The 24322-nt window shown below is 37.0% G+C and overlaps 1 protein-coding gene across 1 annotated transcript; it reads left to right on the top strand.

The window, feature by feature from the left end:
• Positions 1 to 1533: 1533 nt before the first annotated feature.
• LOC130027698 (cytochrome c oxidase subunit NDUFA4-like) lies at positions 1534 to 1962 on the top strand. Its single transcript, XM_056118552.1, has one exon. It carries the CDS (start codon positions 1618 to 1620, stop codon positions 1864 to 1866), a length of 249 nt encoding a protein of 82 aa, XP_055974527.1. The 5' UTR covers positions 1534 to 1617; the 3' UTR covers positions 1867 to 1962.
• Positions 1963 to 24322: the final 22360 nt, after the last annotated feature.

Raw genomic sequence — 24322 nt, 5'->3', positions numbered from 1 at the left:
TTTGGGTAAGCTTCCTAAAGAGACATAATTTGTCTAAGTGTCCAGAGACTTTTTATTACTAAAATGTGAAGACATAGTTAACAATTTTCTTTGTCTAGCGCATGAAGTATATTTTGTTCTTTTATGATTCCATTTCAATTAAGAAATTAGCACAAATCTGAATATTTTATTAATATTTGGGCTGTTTTTCTTTCGATACGGAGCACAAAATTCTTTCTCTAATAGATTCAATGATAATGAAACAAATGTATTTTTCAAGAGTTTGTTTTTTAACTTTATTGAATTTTTATTGTGGAGGCAAATTATCACTTTGTCAGGAATTATCATATAAGAGTATATTATTATATACTATTTTATCTTGATTTTGCCTAATTTTTTTACCATATACATTACACAGCAACAAAATTATAAAGTTCAAATCTTTATGGCTCTTTACTTTGCATATGGAACTCAATTAAGTCTTTCTATTCATAATTTGTAACATTTTTAAAGGAATAGTTATATCTCCATAACTTTATTCATATTAAGTTTATTAGTATACTTTTAATCTGAAAGATTCTTCATAAAGGCCTAAAATATTGTAGAGGCTCATCTTCTTGTGATTGTTTTATTTAAAGTTTTTTTTTTTTAGACTTATAAATTTTTGTGCTTGGGTTTCAGTTATGCAATGATCAAGTACCCATACCTCCACCAGTGCCCATCCTCCACCACCACGGGTCCCAGCATCCCTCCCACCCCCCATCCCCCCCATCCCACCCTGCCTCTGTGGCAGGGCATTCCCCCTTGTTCTCTCTCTCTTCTTTTGGGTACTGTGTTTTGCAAGAGAGGCATTGAGTGGCAATCATGTTTGGTCAGCATGCTTTTCCCACCCTGGGAAGATCCTCACAACACCCTTTAGTTGGTGGTCTCTTCTCTATCTGAGCTTCCTTTTCCCCTAGCACGTGTGACTGGCCTCCAAGTCATGGAGCAAAATTCCTGGTACTAAGCTCAGCCATTCCTGGGTGTTAGTCTTCCATTTTGTTGCTTTATGTTCCCCAGATGAATGCAATCTTTCTGTGTCTATCCTGCTCTTTCTGACTCATTTCGCTTAACATGATACTTTCCATGTAGTACCACTTGCATGTAAATTTCATAACTTCATGGGGCTGAAGCGATAGCACAGCGGTAGGGCGTTTGCCTTGCACACAGCCGGCCCGGCCGAGCTGGGTTCAATTCCTCTGCCCCTCTCGGAGAGCCTGGCAAGCTACCGAGAGTATCTCATCTGGATGACAAAGCCTTGCAAGCTACTCGTGACATATTCAATATGCCAAACACAGTAACAAGTCTCACAATGTTACTGGGCCTGCTGGAGCAAATCTATGAACAACGGGAGGACCGTGACCGTGAAAGAATTCATGGTCACAAATTGAGATCACATACTGTCCCTTTATTTTGAATCTGAGAATAAGAGAAGTAGGGCAAGGCAAAGCAGCCCCAATCCTTTCTGCTAAGTCACTTAAAATACTACTTAGCGCTGAACTTTGGTTGTCCACACAATTTCGGTGCAGAGCGTACTTAACCCGGACCTTGCGCTTTTGCCCTTCTCCTCCTCCCCGGTTTGAGGCCTCTGCCACAACCATGCTGCACATGATTTTCACTCAGGCTAAGAAGCATCTGATCTTGATTTCCCTCTTCGTCTTTATTAGAGCTGGAGGTACTGGTGCAGTGCTGTATGTCACCTGCCTGGCCTTGTTCAATCCCGATGTAAGTTGGGACAGAAAGAATAACACAGAGCCCTGGAACAAACTGGATCCAAATGATCAATACAAGTGTTTTGCAGTGAATGCAGATTACAGCAAACTGAAAAAAGAAAGTCCAGACATCTAAACAAAATGTTTCACTCATAAAGCTGCTTAAAATGAAGGTCTTCCAGAAGCCATCACACAGTTTTCCACTGAACTAGGAAATACTTCCCCTCTAAATGCATGAAAACATGTTGATGTATTATGTTGGGGGATTATAATGATTAATACATATATGAAACATTAAAAAATTTACTTAGCACTTATAAGAACATCAACACAGATTTTGTTCCAGTCTTTGGTCAATGACACTGTTCTGGATCTAATTCAGAAGTTCAGTGTCTTTAGGCAACATGTCTTTTGAATTTCCTCCAGTTTGTGCCATTGTCTCGGTATTTTCTTCATTTCCAAGACCTTGGGAATTTTGAGGATTGTGTTTTAGGTGTTTTGTTACATGTCTTTCAATTTGAATATAACTGATATTTTCCCCTCATGATTATGCTGAGGTCCTGTGGTGAATATCACATTTTAAAAAAAAGTACCCTTCTCCTACAGCCTATCTGAGGCACATGGTACCCTGATACCATGGCATATGTTATCTGGTAACCTTAGCCTTGATCACTTGTTTGATATTGTATCTACTGACTTTTTCCACAGTGAAGTCATTACTTTTGACTACATAGCCTGGTGTCTCAGTAACTGAGTTACTAATTCTCAACACTAAGGAATAGAATAATTGAGTTCAATTTTGTGGAGGAAAGGAATATGACAGTTTTAAGTAATCATAATAATTGTTACATTCCTGGGTGAGTATTTAATGCAATATAACTTATTCTTTTTTCTTAAAGATTTTTATATGAATTTTTAACATAAGTCAGTGAATCTTGTCTTCAGCAGTTACTACTATTTTGTTGTAAGTGATTTTCTTACAGATCTCTTATTTATATATTTAGTTTTTATAATTCTTTTAAGGAAAGATTTGTTCTTTCTCCTTTGTTAATTTAGTTTCAGGTTTGGAAAAAATTGATAAAGACAAGGTAATAGTTTAATCTCTAAAGACTTGAGTTTTGGATGAAAAATCACATGTTTCTACTAAGTTGGTTCAAATTTTGTAATTGTTTGTAATTATAGTGTCTTTTAATCTATGTTAATTTCACAATAATACATATCTTTAATAAAACTAATATATTTTTACATTTTCTTCTGGTTATGTGTTAATAAATGGAAGGTAAGATATAATTAGCTAAACTAGTGTTTCACAATTGGACTTACATTTTATCTTAACAGGACCACATTGTTTTAAACCATTACCCAACTTCAAAAATTGGTTCATATATTTCATAGTTTTAACTGAGGTTTAGAAGACATGTAAGTCGTATGAGGTCATGTGCAGAGTTGGGATCTGAATGAAGACACTGTTTATTACGTTTTTCCTCCTATTGCCTCTTGCAACTATCACAATTACGATCATCCTGTTGTTCATCGATTGCCTCCAGCGGGTACCAGTAATGTCTCCTTCGCCCTATCCCTGAGATTTTCAAAAGTGCCATATTCAAGGCTCTTTCAGGATTAGGATAATGAGACCCATCATTGTTACTGGTATTTGGCATATTGGGTACGCCACGGGGAGTTTGCCAGACTCTGCAGTGTGAGCAGATTATATTTGATAACCTGGCAGGCTTGCAAACATATGTAAGAAGAAATGAATATGCCAGATTTAAAAGATTGGATTAAGATGGATGTTGAAACACTGTATCACTGAAACCTAATCATGATCAGCTTTGTAAGGGTCTGTCTCACAGCAATTCAATAAGAAAATTTTAAAAAAATATACAGAGTGCTTAATAATAGTAGTAATGATTTCTTGAATCCTGCATTAGATAAAGTGATGGCATCTGGTCTTCAAAGTATTGTCATGGGACCAAGGATATACTATTATTTATAATTAAAGATGAATGAATAGCGGCTGATATATATCCAATTATCCAGTAAATTATTTATGTAAAGTTGAAGATTATTAAGGACTGAATTCCAAGTTATTCACTGAACACTTAACAATTATATGATAGGTCTGAACTATTGATTGGTTATGCCAGTAAAGGGACTATATAATAACTGACAGATGTTTACATGGGTATGTGTTTGAGCTCACTCAGTATCTTAGAAATTGGTGGTTGAATATTTAAATGTAGGTTACCTTCGTCAACGAAGTGTCACCAGTGCTGTCTGAGGAATAAGCAAAAAATGACAGTTCACTTATAGTGGCAGAACCATTGTCTCATGGCAGATCTGAACTTTTTCTTCTTTCTCCCATGTTCTACTACATCCAGAATTCTGCCTCATCAGCAGTCTTTCCCATTTTTTCTTTTTTTGAAGAAAACATCTCCTCTTGACAAATTAAAGCAGGTTATTTCTGGGACCAGAGTGATAGTACAGTGGGTAAGGCCTTTACCTTGTACGTGGTCAACCTGAATTCGATCCCTGGCATTCCATATGAGCAATGCTAGGAGTAATTCTTGAGTGCAGATCTAGGAGTAACCCCTGAGCATTGCCGGTGTGACCCAAAAAGCAAAAACAAAAAGAAAAAAAAAAGGTTACTTCTATTCATTTGCCCTATGCACAACCTCCTAAGATTAAAAGATTTGTTTCATACTGTTTCCTTGAGTAAATTTACAAGGATGGTTTTAATGAGTGCTGTTAAATAGCTTATTTTCTACACTGAATAGAAACATTTTAAAAAATTTTCAATAGATTGCTCAATAAGTAAGTGCTGTTATTGGGTCTTATAGCATTCCTCCTTCTGATATAAGGCCAAATTGGGGCAACTGTCTTTGTCCTTATTTCATTATAAATCTTTGGATTGTGTTTTTTCTGTTGTCAGATTCAGTTTCCTCAGTCTGACCAAGCAGTGAATTCCTTCCTTCTACTTGGAAAATGGAATTGAATCCCATATCAGGACAATAAATAACAATTCTAGGACTTTGCACTGCAACTGTTAGGGAAAAAATTAAATTACGTATTAGTGGCACTGCCAACCTACCAAAGACAGCAAAATGTAATCTTAAAGCTTCTGGGAATTATCACCTGTAAGAATCTAAAAATGATGTCCACACTGAGGAAGTGAAACCAAGGGAAGGAGAGGTATTGAAGACATCACATTATCTCTATACCATTCTCTGCCTAAAACCAAACACAGCTCAACCTTTTATATGTGTGAATAAATAAAAATCTTTTCTTAAGAACACGCACAAAAAATAAAATGAAATTGAGAGGTTGGGTTGAGCTATTCTTAAAAGGTTTTGCGACAAATAATTTAAAAACTGATGTGGGAAGGTGCAATCGTGGTGGGGTTAGTGTTGGAATATTGAATGTAACAAATCATCATAAATAACTTAAAATTTTTTTTAAAAAACTTACCCATTATAGATGATGTTGGGAAAAGAAAATTCTTGTCCATTTGGTCATTATGACTGCTGTATGCTGTGAAAGGTAGCAAGCAATAAAATAAGTTCACAGAAATAAAACTAGTGTTCTGGCCACCATTTATTTTGGCAAATGTCAGGAAAGATGAATTAGTCAGTACAAATTCCCCAGAGGTGGCATGATGTGTAAGACTAATAAAACGATACCTGATAATTCCCTTGGAGAGTAAAGAATAACCTCAAAGAAGAATCAGAATTAACTAGAAATGAGACCAATCTTTCACAGTACTGTGAAGGTTAGAGAGATAAAGCTATAGTACTCCAAAAGCCATGAAATTACTTCTAAAGGCAATAATCGATTCAGAGAGAAACATTAGAAAACTACAAGTCAGAAAACAACATCAGCAAGAATGGTAAGCCCTGGAGGTAACAACCTTAGAAAAAGTGACTGGTAAATCCCGTTTTCCTCCCCCTGCTCCTCAGCTAAGATTGATTCTATGCTGAATCCTGAGCCTGAAACAACTGTTTCCTCAAGAGAAACCCTTTTATTTATCAAGAATTACCTTTTCTTCATTGCTACTTACAGGACAGGAGGGAAGAAGGATGGTAAGGGAAAGAAAGAAGAAGAAAAAAATCTATTATTAGTTCAAGCAAAAGAACAGTTCGGTTGACTCTTCTGTTGAATAATTTTCATACAAATCTAGTAGAAGGAAATCTAATGTTTTAATTTTTTAAATGTATTAAGAACATATCTATGAGTTTACTTTAAACTAATTAATTGTTACATGAGCTTAAATATTAAAATTACCCCAGAGGTTACATCTCAACTTTCAACAAATGAAAATAAGGCAAACTTTAGTATACATATTTAGTTTTTTACTATACTTCATTTAAATTATAATTAATTACTTTTTGATAATTAATGCTTAAAACATTGGACATAATATAAACTTGACTCAGAAATAAAATTATAGTTAGAAATGAATACTAATATATTAACTTTGAAAAAAGAAGAGTAGTATAATGATAATCTAAACTCTTACAGAACAATATCTTCCTCATTGCCTGTAACTATTATTTCAGGTCCAGTAGACAAATAGAGACTACCTATTCATTTCATGCAAACATCTGATGAGCTGCCTATTGAGACAAATGTCTCTCATTGCTCAACTAGGTTGGGTTCAAACTGGTGATTTGGAGGTGAAAGGTTGTGTATTCTGTTATCAATCATCTATGCTACCAATTCCTTTAGAAGCCAAACATTATCTAAGAAAACAGAGGCAAGGATTATTGGACTCAATTTATTAACATAATAGTACTGTTTGCAAATATCAATTTTATAAAACATGAATAATATAAAAAAGCAACTTTAAAAAATTCTAACATCTGGAACATATGAGACAAAATGGGTCAAACACAATATTTAGCAAATTGACAAGAATTGTTAGTGAGAAAATTCACTTGCAGTTCCTCGGTATTTATTCTTGTCTGAGACTGTCATTCAGTGGCAGTATGATGGATTGAGTTACTTCAAGCACATCTCCCATGAACATTTCTGACCTCTGTCAGATGACTTTACAGACCTTAATCTTATAATCACTGTTAAAATATTTTGAGAACAAATTATTTACCTTTTTTTCACTCTAGCCTTTATTTTTTTGCATGAAATACATAATGGGGACTTTGAAATACTGATAATGTATCTGACAGCAGCAGTTTGGCACTCATTATTTCTGTAGGATAATTCACTTAGATAATTTCTCAAAACAATGCAAAAAGTTTAAAACACATAATATTCTTGCTAGTTAGCACTGTTAAATGAAATTTTGCAGTACACCCTCATGTTTTTAATGATAACCTGCATTTTAAAATCAAGAAAAATAATCTTTTCAGGAATTATTTTAAAGAGTTTTCAGTAGCAAGTTTTTATCAAATGGATCAGCAGCTTACTTTGTGCCATATTGTGCTCTATAACATGGAAATGAACAAAACAAGTATTTAGAATTTATAATAATAGAATTTATAAATTCTGTAAATTATTGTACACAGAGGTGATATATCACGATCAGAAACATCCTGTTGTTCATCGATTGCCTTGAGCAGGCCCCAGTAATGTCTTCTTCGTCCTAGCCCTGAGATTTTAAAGTGTCATATTCAAGGCCCTTTCAGGGTTAGGAGAATGAGACCCATCATTGTTACTGGTATTTGGCATATTGGGTACGCCACGGGGAGTTTGCCAGACTCTGCCGTGTGGGCAGGTTACATTCAGTAGCCTGCCAGTTTGTCTAAAGTAAGAATGAGGTAATGAGATGTTGCGAGGCCGCAAATGCGGCCGTGTGCTTCTGGGAGCTGGGTTTTATAGTCTCTGGGTCTTGGCTGTTGATGGGATTACACGGCGCCAGGGGGCCAGTTGGTGGGTGTGACCCCTGCCTACTGGAAGATGGAGGATCTGGGTGGAGGATGCTCAGCCCCGATCTGAGCAGGCTTGGAGATCTCAGCCCCGGGACCTGCATGCCTTTGTTCCTCTGCCAGTACCTTCATGCATGTGGACAGTGGTGTCAGCATGGTGGTGGCTGGTTCTGGAGGTCTTCGGCTGCCGGAGCTCTGGTCGGGGCGGGGAGGGAAACTCAACCAGCCCCCATCCAAGGGGCCCTGGTGAGGACAGCCAGGTGCAGGGGCAGGAGACACTCAGAGGTGATATATAAGTTCATAAATAAATGAAAATAGTCTTAATATTGCCATAATAATAAGGAAGGAGAAGAAAAATGGAAGTTACACTATTTTCTACCTTATGTTGACAATTCATATAAAAATACGAGGAGAAAATATGCAGGGAAAAGTTTGAGTTAATGAGAAGTTAGCTGTGAGTGTCATTTTAGGAAAGATCATTTCAGATCAGAAGAACAACAAATTAATGGACCCCAGTAGGGAGTTGGAGGGTATAAGAACAGCCAAAAAGGCTAGTATGACTGGAGAAAACAATGGAAAGAGAGGTAAGAAATGAGATAGGCCATTTCATCCGGACCCCCCAAGTCAAAATGAATGCTTTGAGTTTTGTTCAAAGTGTAATGGGAATGTTTAGAATGTTTAACAGCCAGCAGTTTGTAAAGAATTTATATATTAAAGGGTCTCCCTGGGTGTGTATGAAATACACTTTAGAGAGTCAAGAATTGAAGCAGAGGCTATTATTGTTCCTTGGATTAGGGTTATGGTAGATGACAACAAACAATTATAAATATTCCTGTTTGGGATAATCAGTGTCTAGTGGAAATTTTATGCAGGGAAGAAGAAAGCTATAATGAATGGTTCCAAGGTGTTTTACTTGATTAGTTTGATGCATGTAGGGGGTGGGGGACTTTACTTTTGATAGGAAACACTAGATGAGATGCAAATTTGTTTTGCAGGGGGATCAATACTCTATTCCAGACAGGATGTAGTTGCGTGAATATGCCTTTTGCATTCTTTTAAGTTTGTTTGGGAGGCTTTACTCTGTGGTGCTCAGGGACTACTTCCAGTGTGATGTTGGGAGTAGGAGAGTCGTTCCTGAAAGTGCTTGGAGGACCATCTTATGTTGAAGATGGAACTACAAAGTCCATTGAGTTATGTCTGCCCCCAGATCATGCCATTAGTTTCTTGAACTTATGTTCTATTCTTTCAAAAAATGACCAAAAATGACTTAAAACCACACACCTATTGGGATCAGAGAGATATTACAGTGGGTATGGCAGTTGCCTTTCAAGTAGCCCACTGGGGTTTGATCCCCATCACCCTGAGCCTCTCCAGCTATGATCCCTGAGCTCAGAGCCAGGAGTAAGCCCTAGCATAGCTGGGTGTTGCCCTCCAAACCAACCATATCAGGCTGGTTTAGTCGGGCTCTCTGCAAGTCCTCAAACTAGGTATCAGTCAGTCAGCTGGGTTCTCACTGGAGGATTCACTAGGGAAAGATTTGTTTCCAAAACCACTCAGGTTATTGCAGGTCTTCTTTCTTTGACAGCTTAAGGATTCATGAAATTCTGCTTCTTTAAAATAAGCAAAAACAAGGTGAAGACTCTAAAGCAGTCCAGCCAGCAGGACTGAGTTTTTTATAATGTGAGTACAACGTTGATTATAATGTGAATACAACATTGATTGATGTAACTGATCATTATTAAAATGATATTCCATCATTTTTGTTGTATTCAAAAGTCTCAAATCTTGCTCACATTTAAGGGGAGATTGTTAGATTGTTTTATAAGGACACAAAGCCTGGGTAAAGAATTCTCTAGAAGTTTATAGATATCCAGGTGAATAAAATTGGAGGTGGTAATTGATTACATATTTAAGAATGAACATTAGGGCTGGAGAGATACACTTTTGAATTATCAGATTATCTTACAGCTTTGCATTTTGGTAAAAATATAATTAATGATGAATTAGAAATTTATATATTATAGTGCCCCACTATGTGTCCATCTTACCTGGATCTGTGATTCTGAGTATCCAAGTCTATCATTGATTGGTATTGTACATGCCTGCATGGGTTTGCTTTTTTTTTTTCTCAATTTGTTTTAATTTGCCTCCACCTAAATCATTTGAACTTACTTCCCCCTCTCCTTTTGGAGCTGTGAAATTATGGTTTTCCATGGCATAATTGCTTTAATATTATGTAGCAAATTATTTTACAAACATTACCTTTCATCTAAAGGATAATTTATTCAAGAAATTTAAAATGGAATTAAGTCAGTGCACAGAAAGAAATCAAAGAAAAATTTCTTTTATTTTTTTTCAGATGTTTATTGACATCATTTGCTCTACTTTAAAACTATAGTTTTTCTCCTTTATTTTTATTCTGCATTGCTTTTTTATGCTGGTTTTTTAAATTATTATCTAAGTATGGTGGTTTACAAAGTTGTTCATGATGTATTTGCTTTAGACATTTAATGTTCCAACAACAATCCCACCGCTCTCAACTTTACTCCATCATTGTTTTCATTTTTCCAACTACTACTGCCCCCAAAGCAAGCCCAAAAGAATTTCTTTTATATTTCTTGTTTCTGCAAAATGACTAATGACACGATAAAAAAGAAAATTTGTTAAAATTGTATCTTGCTATGGCAATGTTAAGTCTTTGTCTGAGGATATACTAAACTGTTGTTGCTAGTTGATCCTTCTGAGTTAATATTTTTGTCAGTTGACTTTAGTTTGCTTCTACATTACATTCTCCCCCATTCTGGTGTGTTCATTCTGGGAAGTTAGCATTAGAGAGTTTGGAGATAACGTTCCAGAAAATCCAGAATATTTAACTGGGCAATGAACTTACATGACAGTGATGGTAGAATGTGAGTGTGGCTGCCAGGGCTTTGGCAGGGCAGAAAGTTGGTTCATTCCCTCCCAAGATCGCCAAGGAGGTTATATCTGGTATATCTATTGATCTTTCTTGAAATTTAATTATGAGTCTAGAGCAGGGCTAATTGATGAGCGTACACAGAGGCAGAGGTGTAACGAGGATATGACTGCCAGACTTCTGAAAGTATGGGCAGAGAAAAATCTCTTAGTTTGAAACCAAAGGTAAAAAAGAAGTTCACAAAGAAAGCAGTAAAGGTAATTTTGGGTAGAAAAGAAGTAATATATTTATTCATCATCCTTACAATATTATGTAAGTATATTATATGTATCATATGAAAGAATAGCCTAAGAATTGTGGCTTGAAGATTGAATATGCTTCCTTAGATCTGAATAAGGATGAAATAAGTGTTTCTTAATTATAATATAAAGCTATAAAGAATAAATATCAATTGATTTTTTTGTTAGTTTGTAACTCCTAGTCTTTGGTTGTAAACAATATATAATACATTTATATACTGTGGTTACAGTATATGTAAGATGTGGTTTAGTCAGTCTTTCATCACAAGTGTTGCATATGATCCAATATTAACATTAAGATATTCTTCTATTGCAAGGTATACAAGAACACAGATGTTCTTTTTATTTGGACAAATCCCAATATAAATTATTCTAATTTAATAAAAGCCCAAAATTGCCTGAGCATTTTCTCTAAAATAATGTGTACAATTTTCTACATAATACAAAATTCTTATTTTACAGAATATTAGTCATATCTACAATTTAATAATATGACTTGGTGTTATAGATTCCTATTCCATGTAATTTCTATAGGGATGAACATCCTTGTAAAAAAGTATGAATGAACTCAAATTGAGAAAATTTAAGAAAGAAGACTGAACAGAGTAGAAAATAAACCTTCATGTAAAAAAAGTCTTATCTAATAATTGAACTGCTATAATCAAGTACCACAAATGAAATAATACGACAATTTATTTTTTCACACAGTTCTGGAGGCCAGAAATCTGAAACCTAGGTGTTGGCAAGACCAGGCTCCCTCTGAAAGCTCTAGGGAATGAATTTTCCTTACCTTTTCTACTGGGGCTGAGCCAGTAGAATTCTTGTAACCTAGGGCATCCTTGCCTCTTATAGTAGACACATCATTTTAGTCTTCTAGCTTCTCATGACATTTTTCCCTGTGTGTCTTTGTGTTATTTTTCCTGGATTTGTTTCTATTTCTGTGTCCAAAGTCTACCTTTTATCAAGGACATCAATCATATTAGATTAAAGTTCAGTGTAATGACGTCATACAAATTTAATTACTTCATAAAGATTGTATTTTCAGAAAATGTACTTCCAGAGGTAATGAGGATTAGGATGTTAACATCTTTTTTGGAATACAGATTTTATTCATAACCTAGATAAAAAGTCACTCATCTAAATTCACTTTGAAAAATATCAGTGCTAAAATGTTAAAATTAGATTATCTTACTGAAATTAATGTATTCATGTTTACTTTAGGCAGATTGCCCATATAACTCTTTAACTTATTTTTAATTAAAATTGTCAGATACTTCTATAGTGTTGAAATACATCTATTTTGTACTGTTTATATGACAAATATAGATTCAAAGAGACAATAGTATTGTCAAAACAGTAACAGAGACGAAACTCTATAAGTATTAATCAATGATATTTATCATGTCTTAACTGTGGCATTAAAATGAAGATACATATTTATGAACAATATATGATACTTAACTATTGTTAAGGTAGTTTGCATGTGATTTTAATTATAGGGGAATGCCCTGCCACAGAGGCAGGGCGGGATGAGGGGGGTGGGGGTGGGGGGGATACTGGGATTTGTGGTGGTGGGAAATGGGCACTGGTGAAGGGATGGGTATTTGATCATTGTATAGTTGAAACCTTCAGGTGCCACCCTCAAGAACATCATGCGACGACTGGAATGGGAAGGAATGGGAGTGAAGATAGATGGTCGGCAACTACACCACCTCCGCTTTGCTGATGACATTGTTTTAATAACACCAAACATCAGCCAAGCGGCACAAATGCTGGCCGACTTTGACCGTGAGTGTGGAAAGGTAGGACTACAGCTGAATCTTACGAAGACAATGTTTATGAGAAACAGCCTTGTTCCTGACGCCCCATTCGCTCTCAATGGAAGGACCATCTCCGAATGCAACAGCTATGTGTACCTAGGTCGAGAGGTCAACATGACAAATGACCTGGCACCCAAGCTGCGCAGGAGGAAGAGAGCGGCTTGGAACGCCTTCAAGAACGTCGAAGAAATAGCTAAGAGGACGAAGAACCTCCGGCTCCGGGCACATCTCTTTGATTCCACTGTTCTTCCTGCATTAACATATGCCTCAGAGACCTGGGCCCTACGCAAACAAGATGAGAACGCTATTCAGGTCTCCCAAAGAAGAATTGAAAGAGCTATGCTTGGAATATCACGTTTCACTCAAGTGAGAGAAAGAATCCAGAGTTCAGACATCCGTCGACGATCAAGGATCAGGGACGCTGTCTCATTTGCCAAGGTGTCAAAAATCAGATGGGCTGGTCACGTAATGAGATTTAAAGACGACCGCTGGACTAGAGCTGTTACCGACTGGATTCCACGGGATGTCAAAAGACCGCGTGGCCGCCCACTTACCAGATGGTCAGACTTCTTCGTCAAGATCATGAACGATCGGTTTGAGGCTCTTCATGTTCCCAGAGCGAACAGATGCCATTGGGCTACACTTGCTCGCGACAGGGACAAATGGAGACGTTACTGGCGCCCGCTCGAGCAAATCGACGACTAACGGGAAGTTAGGTGATTAGGTGATAGTTGAAACCCAAGCACAAAAATTTGTAAGTCTACAACTGTACCTCATGGTGTCTCGCTAATAAAAAATTTTTTTAAAAAAGAAAGAAAAGTTAATTCTCAACTTTTAAGTCTGTTTTAAATTCTTTATATAAATGTAAAATATCATTTAGGACAAAATTGTTTGGTGCAGAAGTTGGGCCAAACCCAGTTGTGGTCAGGGCTTACTTTTGGCTCGGTGCTCAGGAATTACTCCTCATGGGTTCGAGGGGGCTATGTAAGGTACCAGGGATTAAACTTGGGTAGGCCATATGCAAGGCTGGTTCCCTAGTCACTGTACTATCTTTCTGGCTCCAGGATGATGGATAATATTATATCTGAAATTTTGATCTGATTATGTAGTCCTATAGAGAAGTAAAAATATTTCATTTCTAAAATCTATCTTAGAGTGCCAATGCTTTGTTATTCAGGTCACAGGAATTCTAGATGGAAGTATTAGAATCAAACTATTGATTATCAGTAAGTACTGTTGTAAAAAGTTCTTGCAAACCCTCCCTCATGCTTTTCTTCATCTGCAGCTCCCATCTATTTAGCTCTTCATTTCACTGAGCATTGCTAGCACTATTGTGATGAAATTTTACTTAGGTAGCTTGCATATTTCTATTTTATCGGCAATCCTTTCCAGGCTAGAGTCTTGATGCATCAGTGTGAATAAGTTCTTTTTTCTCACACTTTCTCTAGAGTCTTGGTGGGGTTGTGAGCTTTAGTAATCACTGACAACAGTAGGACTCTGCAGTTGTGAGTGTCTTTGGTGCTGGGACAGAGAATGAATGAGTGATATTGTAAAATAATTCAGTGAGAGTATTAGAAACAAAGATAACTAGAACATGCACAAAGATAACTAGAGCATGTACAATGAAAGTGGGCTTTTAATCAAATGATTAAAAAATTGTCCTTTTTCTGGGATTATATACTCTTTTTATGATGTGTGCAGCCCCCACATATCTGAGCACATCTACATGACTTAGGACTTAGAATATGATTTAAGCCTGAGACTAAGGCCTGGAAAATCTTGTATTGCTCACATGATACCAGCAATGTCTTAAGGCATATATTCTTTCCTCATGCTACTATTTTTCATTATATTTGTGAATACAGCAAGACTTAAGATACTTGTTCAGATCTTCCTGTAACTAATCATCTTACCAGAAGTCTTACAATCTGTTATGGCAATTAAAAGTCTTACTAATGAAATAAGCTCCAGTTTGGTTTCAGGAGCACATTTTCAATTCTAAAATATATATCTTCCCATTTACTTTGTTTTTCAGAATAAGTGGAATACTGAATCAAAGTGTTCTACCATCCATTATACATTTAATCCCCAAATAAAGGCATAATTCTAGAGTCTTATCCTCATTCTCTAACCAGTACCTATCTAAGTTTTTTTTACAATTTTTTTCTTTGAAATTACAGTTTTTATTTGGAGGTTTTGAAGGGAAGAAGGGAGGGAAAGTGAGAGAGAGTAGAGAGTAACCTACTCAGAAGGGAGCCTGAGCTTCTCTAAGGGCGGAGAGAGCCCCTACTCACATCCCAGCATTAGACATGAAAACATGAAAGTACACATCTCAAGAGTAGAGATGCGGGCAACACATGTGCTCAGGCAGTGTTAGCACTATATATTTTTACATTTCTGTATTAAAATCTTTCAGTAATTTTTAGTGGTCCATAAAATGATGCCCTTTCCTAAGAGTCTTACCTTTTGTTGCTTCTCCAGTTTCATGTGTTTACCTCTTGAAAACTGCTTTGGGTTTTTCTTAACTCCTGAGTATACTTTACTTTCTCCGACCTTGCAGATTTTATGCATACTGCTTTATCCTGAAATGTTCTACTCCTCCTATTCTTACTACCTAAATGGCAATTCCCCGTCAGATATTGTTAGTAGTTATTCTGGACAGGTGAGCTGTTTCTAATGAACATGGATAAACTGGATCCCCAAATTATACATTTTGTGAGAACTATGAAATTATACTCCCAACATAGCATAGATAATAGTTATTTGATAATTAGTAAACAGGTACAATCTTTTTCCTTCAATTATTGAGTATAAATTTCATGAGAAAAGATCTATTTTGTTAAACATGTCTATGATTTAAATGCATGATATTTTTATAAATATTTTTTAGAAATATTACAAATTAATTTATAATTTTTTAGCTTATTGTATGGAACATTTTCTTTATGTATATTTTCTTCTATCATTTGAATGTATGATATTATAAGAAGGCATACAAATATTTGTTAGAAATATGACAAAGTAATTTAGAATTTTATAACAGTACACATGAAACATTTCCTTCTCAATTTGTTTACAGCTCTTCCATTTTTAAATTTATTTAAATAACAAGGGAGAAAACTTCATGAAAATATTAAAGGACCACAGAATAGAAAAGCAGAAGCTAAGATAGCAACTCTGATATTAGAGAATAATATTATTTTATTCCAAGTATAATAGAATAAGTTTGAGAACTGTATGTGTATATTTTTAATGAAAACTTTTGCAATATAGTTTAGTATTACTACATAGAGGCTTATTAGACTGTTTTCATAGTGGCATTTATATTAGCCATTAACACTACCTCATAGTGGCAATATAAATGGTATGGGGTTAAATTTAAACCAGGCATTTTGCTTCCTGTTGACAGATCTTATAATATGATTGATGGGGTCAGAAGGTGAAACTATCTCGTAAAATGAGTTTTTTTGCATTATCTGTATATTTCATATATCAATGCCAATATTTCTCAAATTGCAGGTCAAGTCACTAGAGAGAAGGTTTATCATATAATTTAAGAGGCTTCCTATAAATGACTTATTTGGAAGTAAATATTCTGATTCTGGGCTATATTGAGAGTGAAAGTCTCTTTTCCATAATTTTCTTCTTCATAACATAAATGTTCAACAACAGCATCCCAATTAAAGAATAAAAAATATTCAAGTTATATTATTCATAATATAAGAACTTTAAAAATAAACCTGAGAAAGAGTTGGAATATCCTTCTACACAGTATAACCTATAGTACTTTCACAATGTTTTAAAATCAATTAGTTATCTATAGGTTGATTTTCTTTGACTTATACAGAGAAGTCATATAGTTATGAAGGACATTGGTGAAAATGAAATAAATAGCACTAACCGGGCTGGAGTGATAGCACAGCGGTAGGGCGTTTGCCTTGCACGCAGCCAACATGGCCGACCCGAGTTCGATTCCTCCGCCCCTCTCGGAGAGCCCGGCAAGCTACCGAGAGTATCTCGCCCGCACGGCAGAGCCTGGCAAGCTCCCCATGACGTATTCGATATGCCAGACACAGTAACAACAAAGTCTCCAATGGAGACGTTACTGGGCCCGCTCGAGCAAATCGATGATTAATGGGAGGGCCTATAAATAATTAAAAACTTAAAAATATTTTATGAAGATATTTTTAGGTACTGATATTGTATTAAATACAGGACTAAGTAGACTTCTGAATTCAGGCCTTATATATATACTCTTGTGTCTCATTGTATTACAGAAAAGAAATTGGAACAGGAAATATTCTCCCTCAAGCCAAAAACCTAGAACAGAAAGGTCCCTAGTAAGTTCTTCAACACATTCAACTAGAAATTAATACCTTTTCAAGAAGTATAGCTATGTATTCAAGGGAGAAAATAAACCACTAATTGCTCAAGCGGGCCCAGTAACGTCTCCATTGGAGACTTTGTTGTTACTGTGTTTGGCATATCGAATACTCTCGGTAGCTTGCCGGGCTCTCCGAGAGGGGCGGAGGAATCGAACTCGGGTCGGCCATGTTGGCCGCTTGTAAGGCGAACGCCCTACCTGCTGTGCTATCGCTCCAGCCCCTAATACCATATTAACCATATTAACCATATTAACCTAATACCATATTAACCACTAATACCATACACAAAAACTAAATAAAGGAGTATCAAAGATTTGAATGTAAGACTGGAAATCATAAAATACATAGAAGGAAAAATAGGTGATAAGTTATTTGACTCCATCCTTAGAAATATCTCTAAGTATTCAACTATAAAAGCAAGCAAGCAAAATAAAAAATAAACAATGTGACTGATTCAAATTATAAACCTTTTCACAGTGATTTTTTAATTTAATTTAATTTTTTATTGAATCACCATGAGATACAGTTACAAAGCTTTCATGTTTGCATTTTGGTCGTACAATGATCAGTGACCCCCATCCCTTCACCAGTTCACATTTTTGAACACCAAAATTCCCAGTACCTCCCCCATTCCAACCCTCTCCCTGCCTGTGTAGTAGACAATTTCCATAATACTCTCTCTCTACTTTGATTACATTCAATATTTCAATGACAGTTCCACCATTATTATTTGGAATTTTCTTGCCACCACTCAAATCTGCCGAAAAGGCAATGCTAGACAATTTATTTTTTATTGCTTGTTGTGAATAGTAGAAGATATCATAAGGCTGCAAGAGCTGCCATGCGCTCCTGGAATTCTAACATTTTACATAATTAGGTTCTGGAGAGATCTCTGCAGTGAACTGCTCAGTTTCAATATTTTAGTGTGTCTCTAAAATAAACAGTCAGACTATACATCTGAAAATATTTAATATCTAAAAATATATAAACTCATCAGTTTCAGGGCCAGAAGATGTCTCAAGGGGCTAGAGCAGGTGCTTTCTAAGAGTATGATCTTTAGCACTGTGTAGTCACTCTGAGCATTGCCAAGAGTGGATCCAAGCAATACAAGGCGAGGCTTAAAACCCACTTTCATCCAAAAGAGCATAATAAATTCAAAAATAAAAAAGTAAATGACACAAATATAAAATGACAGAGGTTCTAAATAAACACTTATTTATAGAAAGTATACAGTGTGCAAAAAGAGCACAAATATGGATTTTAATTATCTCTTATTATTAGGGAAATAAAAATGAAAACAGCATCAATGTATCTAGTTCTATGAGAATAACTTAAGAAAATTTTTGAGAATCATCCATACTGTTTTCCAAGAGGGCTGAACCAGTCCACATTCCCACCAGCAGTGAAGGAGAGACCCTTTCTCGCCACATCCGCGTCAACACCAGTTGATTTTGTTCTTGTGGATGTGGGCCAGTCTCTGTGGTGTGAGATGATATCTCATTGTTGTTTTGATCTGCATCTCCCTGAAGATTAGTGATGTAGAGCAATTTCTCATGTGCCTTTTAGTCACTCAGATTTCTTCTTTGAGAAAGTTTCTGTTCATTTTATCACCCCATGTTTTGATGGGGTTGGATGTTTTCTTCTTGTGGAGTTCAACCAGTGCTTTGTAGATCCTTGATATCAACCCTCATAAGATGGGTATTGGGTGAATATCATTTCCATTCTGTAGATTGTCTTTATATTCTGGCCACTGTATCTTTTGAGGTGCAGAAGCTTCTTAATTTAGGATAGTCCCATTTGTTTATCTGTTTCCACCTGGTTGGTCAGTAGAGTGTTGTCTTTGAAGATACTGTTAGCCTCAATATCGTGGAGGGTTTGTCGACCTTGTCTTCAGTGTACCTTATGGATTTTGGCCTAATGTTCAGATCTTTAATCCATTTTTATTTGACTTTTGTGCATAGTTTAGTTCGAGGGCTAAGCCCATTTTTTTTGCATGTGGTTGTCTAGTTATGCCAGCACCATATGTTGAAGATGCTTTTCTTGCTCCACTTCACATTTCTTGGTACCTTATCAAAGATTAGATGTTTATGCATTTGGAGTTGTGTGTACAGATATTCTATTCTGTTACATTGGTCTGTGGCCCTGCCTTTGTTCCTGTACCATGCTGTTTTACTTATTACTGCTTTGTAGTAGAGTTTGAGGCTGCGGAGGGTAATGCCTCCCCACATCAGTTTTCCAAAAATTGCTTTAGCTATTCGTGGTTGTTTATTGTTTCATATGAATTTCAGGAGTGCTTCATCTATTTCTTTGAAGAATTTCATGGGTATCCTTATAGAGATCGCATTGAATCTGTGTAATGTTTTGGGGAGTATTGCCATTTTGACAATGTTTACTCTTCCTATCCATGAGCAGGGAATATGTTTCTATTTCCTCGTGTCCTTTTTTATTTCATGGAGAAGTTTTTTGTAGTTTTCATGGTAGAGATACTTTACCTCTTCATTTAGGCTGATTCTGAGGTATTTGATTTTCTATGGCATGATTGTGGACGGGATTATTTTTTTCATGTTAATTTCTCTGTCTCATTGTTTGTGTATAGGAAGGCCATGGGTTTTGGGGCATTAATTTTATAGCCTGAAACTTTACTATACAAGTCTATTGTTTCTAGGATTTTCTTGGTAGATGACTTAGGATTCTCGAGGTATAGTATCATATCATCTGCGAATAGTGAGAGCTTGATTTCTTCCTTTACTGTGGATGCCTTTAATGTCTTTTTCTCGCCTAATCACTATTGCAAGTACTCCCAGTACTATATTGAACAGAAGGGGTGATAGTGGGCATCCTTGTCTTGTCTGTAATCTTAGAGGAAAGGCCCTTAGTTTTTCCCCATTGAGGATAATGCTTGCCATGGTTTGTCATAGATGGCTTTGACTATTTTTTTATTAGTAAAACACCATGAGGTACAGTTGTAGACTTAACAAAGTTTTGTGCTTGGGTTTCAATTATACAATGATCAAATACCCATCCCTCCACCAGTGCCCATTTTCTACCACTATGGATCCTAGTATCCCTCCCAACCCTATCCTCCCCATCCCACCCTGCCTCTATGGCAGGCATTCCCTTTTGTTCTCTCTTTCCTTTTGGGTGTTGTGGTCTACAAAAGAGGCATTGAGTGGCAATCATGTTCAGTCCATAGTCTACTTTCAACATGCATCTCCCATCCTGGGAGGATCCTCCAAACTCCCTTTATTTGGTTTTCCCTTCTCTATCTGAGCTGCCCCTTCCCCTAGCATGCCCGGCTGGCCTCTAAGCCATGGAGTGAACCTCCTGGTATTGATCTCAGCTATTCTTGGGTATTAATCTCCTATTTTGTTACTTTATGTCCCCCAGAAGAATGCAATGTTTCTATGTCTATCCCTCTCTTTATGACTCATTTTGCTTAGCATGATACTTTCCATGTAGTACCACTTGTATGTAAATTTCATGACTTCATCTTTTCTACATAGTACTCCATTGTGTAGATGTACCAAAGTTTCTTTAACCAGTCATCTGTTCTTGGGCACTCAAGTTTTTTCCAAATTCTGGCTATTGTAAAGAGTGCTGCAATGAACAAACAAGTGCAGATGTCACTTCGACTATACATTTTTGCCTCTCTGGGATATATTCCCAGGAGCGGTATTGCTGGGTCAAATGGGAGCTCAATTTCTAATTTTTTGAGAATTGTCCATACTGTTTTCCAAAAGGGTTGAACCAGTGAGCATTCCCACCAGCAGTGAAGGAGGATCTCTTTCTCGCCACATCCACGCCAACACTGGTTGCTTTTGTTCTTGTGCATGTGGGCCAGTCTCTGTGGTGTGACATGATATCTCATTGTGGTTTTGATCTGCATCTCCCTGATGATTAATGATGCAGAGCATTTTCTCATGTGCCTCTTTGCCATTCAGATTTCTTCTTTGAGAAAATTTCTGTTCATTTCATCGCTCCATTTTTTTATGGGGTTGGATGTTTTCTTCTTGTGGAGTTCAACCAGTATTTTATATATCCTTGATATCAACCCCTTGTCAGATGTGTATTTGGCAAATATCCTTTGTTTCTTGGTGTCTTTGTGTGATTAACTTCTATCTTCATCGCATCGTGATCTGAAAAGATTGTTCATACTATTTATGTCTTCCTGAATCTATTGAGTTATGTTTTATGACCTAGCATGTCGTCTATTTTGGAAAATGTTCCGTGTGCACTGGAAAGGAATGTGTATTCTTTCTTTTTGGGTGTAAAGCCCTGTATAGGTCTATTAGCCTTCTCTTCTATTTCATCCTTCAAAGCTAATGTTTCCTGCTGAGTTTTGTTCTTCTTGATCTATCCAGAGGTAATAGGTGATGTTGAAGTCTCTATTATTGTGTTGCTAACAATGCCCTCCTTAAATTATGTTAGCAGCTGTTTTAAGTATTTATTTGGTCTCTCATTAGGTGAGTATACATTTAAGCATGTGACTTCTTACTGTTCTACATACCCCTTGCTGAATAGAAAATGGTCTTTGCTGTCCCTTTTAATCCTTTTCAACCTGATATTTATATTGTCTGATACTAGTATGGCCATCCCAGTTTTTTTGAGGAAGCTGTTTGCTTGCACGATTGTTTTCCATTATTTAACGTTGAGTACGTGTTTGCTCTGACTGTTCAGATGAATTTCTTATAGACAACAGAATGTTGGTTTCAGTTTCTGGATCCATTTTGCCACTCTGTGTATTTTGATTGGAGCACTTTGACCATTGAGATTGAGAGAGATTGTTGTCATGGGGTTTTGTCATCTTTCTGGAGGGGTTGGTTGTACTTATAAGTGTTTTCCTTCTTATATTATAGAAGCCCCTTTCATCCTTCTTTTAGGTTTGGTTTTGAGTCTATGAAGTTTCCAAGATGTTGTTTATCTATAAAATGGGGCATCGTTCCATCAAGTTTGAGTGAGAGATAGCTGGATAAAGTATTCTTGGTGAGGCGTCATTTAATTGAGTTTTTTCTCTATATTTCACCATTTTCTTCGGGCTTGGAGGGTTTTCTCTGACAGTTCTGCTACAAATCTAAGGGGTGCACCTTTGTATGTGATTTCCTTCTTTGACCTTACTGCTTGCAGTATTGTGTCTCTATCCACAGCATCTATGATATGCCTTGGAGTGTTTTTATTTGGGTCTCGATTAGCTGGCACCCTTCTGGCTCCTTGGATCTGGATTTCTGCATTCCTTAACTCTGGAACTTTTCAGCAGTGTTTTCTTTCACTGTGGCTTTTTCATTGGGGTTGCCTTCCTGTCCTTCTTGTACTCCAATGATTCTAATGTTCCTCCTGGCATCATCCCCTATGTCTCTAATTCACCTTAGAGCTATTCTGAGGTCTTTTCCCATTGTTTGTTGTTGCCTATATGATTTCTGTTGCTCATCTTCAAGCTCACTGATTCTGTCTAGTCATTATACTGCTGAGGGCACCCACTGAGTTTTTAATTTCATTGACTGAATCCTTTATTTGTGACAATTCTTTTTGTAGCTTTTTTATTTCTGCTCTCATTTCTTCCAGTATTTTCTCGACTATCCGTTCCACTGTTTCTTTCATTTATTTCTTTAATTTTCTCGATGACTGCTCCATTGATTCTTTGAATAGTTCCTTGAACATCCTCAGCATTTTATCTTGGAATTATTTATCAGAGACAACATATTTGTGGATAACCCCTGTTGAGGATTCGAGACTCTTTTCTTTGTCCGCTCCTTGTAGTGGAGATTTGCGCTGTTGCCCCATGTTGTTGTGGTTGTCTAGAGGTAAAACCTTGGAATTCAATAGCACTGTTCCCTCTTATTGCAGGAAAGGATTCTGAATAATCATTCGATGGTGTTCACCCTTCTCCCCTTCTAGAATATGTCCTTTCTCTCATACATTATTCTGTGGCTTATTGCAGGCATCTAGTGACACATTGGTGGAGGTGCTCTTTTATATTGGGCTTGTACAGCTTCTTGCATATTGGTCTTTTGTTGGAATTGGAATAGTGGATTATTGTCATATTGTGGTTGAGGCAGCCAGGACTTTTCCCACAGAATTAGGTGTTAAAGGCTGGGATGTGAGTCCAGAGTGCTGAGAGTGGGATATACAACTGCAGCCTCCAGCCACACAGAAGGCCACGCCCATTTTGAGGAGGCCACGCCCTCTACAGTGAAGGCCATACCCCTAGCCAGTCCCAGGGACACCCTGACCTAGGAACCTGTAGAGCAGGGCGGCCCTGCGTCTAGGTGGGCAGGAGGGCCGGAGGGCAGGTGTTCCACAAAGTCGTCTCTGGCTGCCCGGTGGTGGGGTCTGCAGAAAAGTGTGGAGTGTGGGACAGGGACACGCTCCCCGGCTCCCTGATGAACCTGCCTGAAGAGACTTCTGCACTCCTATGTTCAGTGAAGTCAGCATAAAACCCATCAAGAAATGAGTGGGAAAAGATGTGATATATATGAAATAATGTGTAAGTATATTCTTATATGCATATTTATACATACATATCATAGATTATTATGCAACCAATAAAAGATGAATTCTGTCATTTGCAGCAATAATAATGGACCTAGAATGTATTATACAAAAAAAAGTGAGAGCTTGCCCAGCCCCAGGCCCAGGACATCCAGGTGACCACAGCAGTGGCGTGCAGTGGGGACTGGGTTGGTACTCAGAATCACTATCTTGCCCTGAAGGTCAGGATTACCCCCACTGACTAAATGGGAAGGAAAGGAAAGGAGAAGGCTGCTGGTTACACCAGCTTGTCTTACCTAGCTACCCTATGTTCTTGGGCCATGCATTTCTTGACCCCTATATAATATACCATGAGCATACAAAGACATCCTAACTGTAGTCACCTAACTACATAGAAACACACAAAAAGCAACTCCAAACTTCAAACTTCACAATCGGGAAGTAGTGCAGAACCCCAGGCTTAGTGAGTAAAGATGGTAGCCCAGAAGACTTGATCAGTAATAGCAAGCTATATAATTTCTCTAATACAAAATTTAGAAAGGATTGTTGAAAATGCTTAAGGTATTTGAAGAAGCAGTAGGATAGACTAACAAAAAACCCATAAAAGGATTGAAAGCAGAAATAAGGAAACTACAAACAGAAATGCAGAATTTAAAAACTTGGTAGGTAAAATGAAAAACTCACTGGAAGGTGTCAAGCATTAGAGTAAAAACTACTGAGGTTAGAAGCAGTGAGCTCCAGAATGAGGTGCAGAAAATTTCCAGTAGAAGAGAAAATCATCGTAGAATAAATGAACAGCTGGCAAG

Source organism: Sorex fumeus, unplaced genomic scaffold, assembly GCF_029834395.1.
Source record: "Sorex fumeus unplaced genomic scaffold, SorFum_2.1 ptg000037l, whole genome shotgun sequence".
Taxonomy (NCBI): domain Eukaryota; kingdom Metazoa; phylum Chordata; class Mammalia; order Eulipotyphla; family Soricidae; genus Sorex; species Sorex fumeus.
Note: the sequence above shows the minus strand (reverse complement) of the source record. Positions and strands in the feature narration are given on the sequence as shown.

Bases quoted from the DNA above. Each gene is read 5' to 3' on its own strand.
- LOC130027698 (XM_056118552.1), top strand. From the start codon at position 1,618: ATGCTGCACATGATTTTCACTCAGGCTAAGAAGCATCTGATCTTGATT.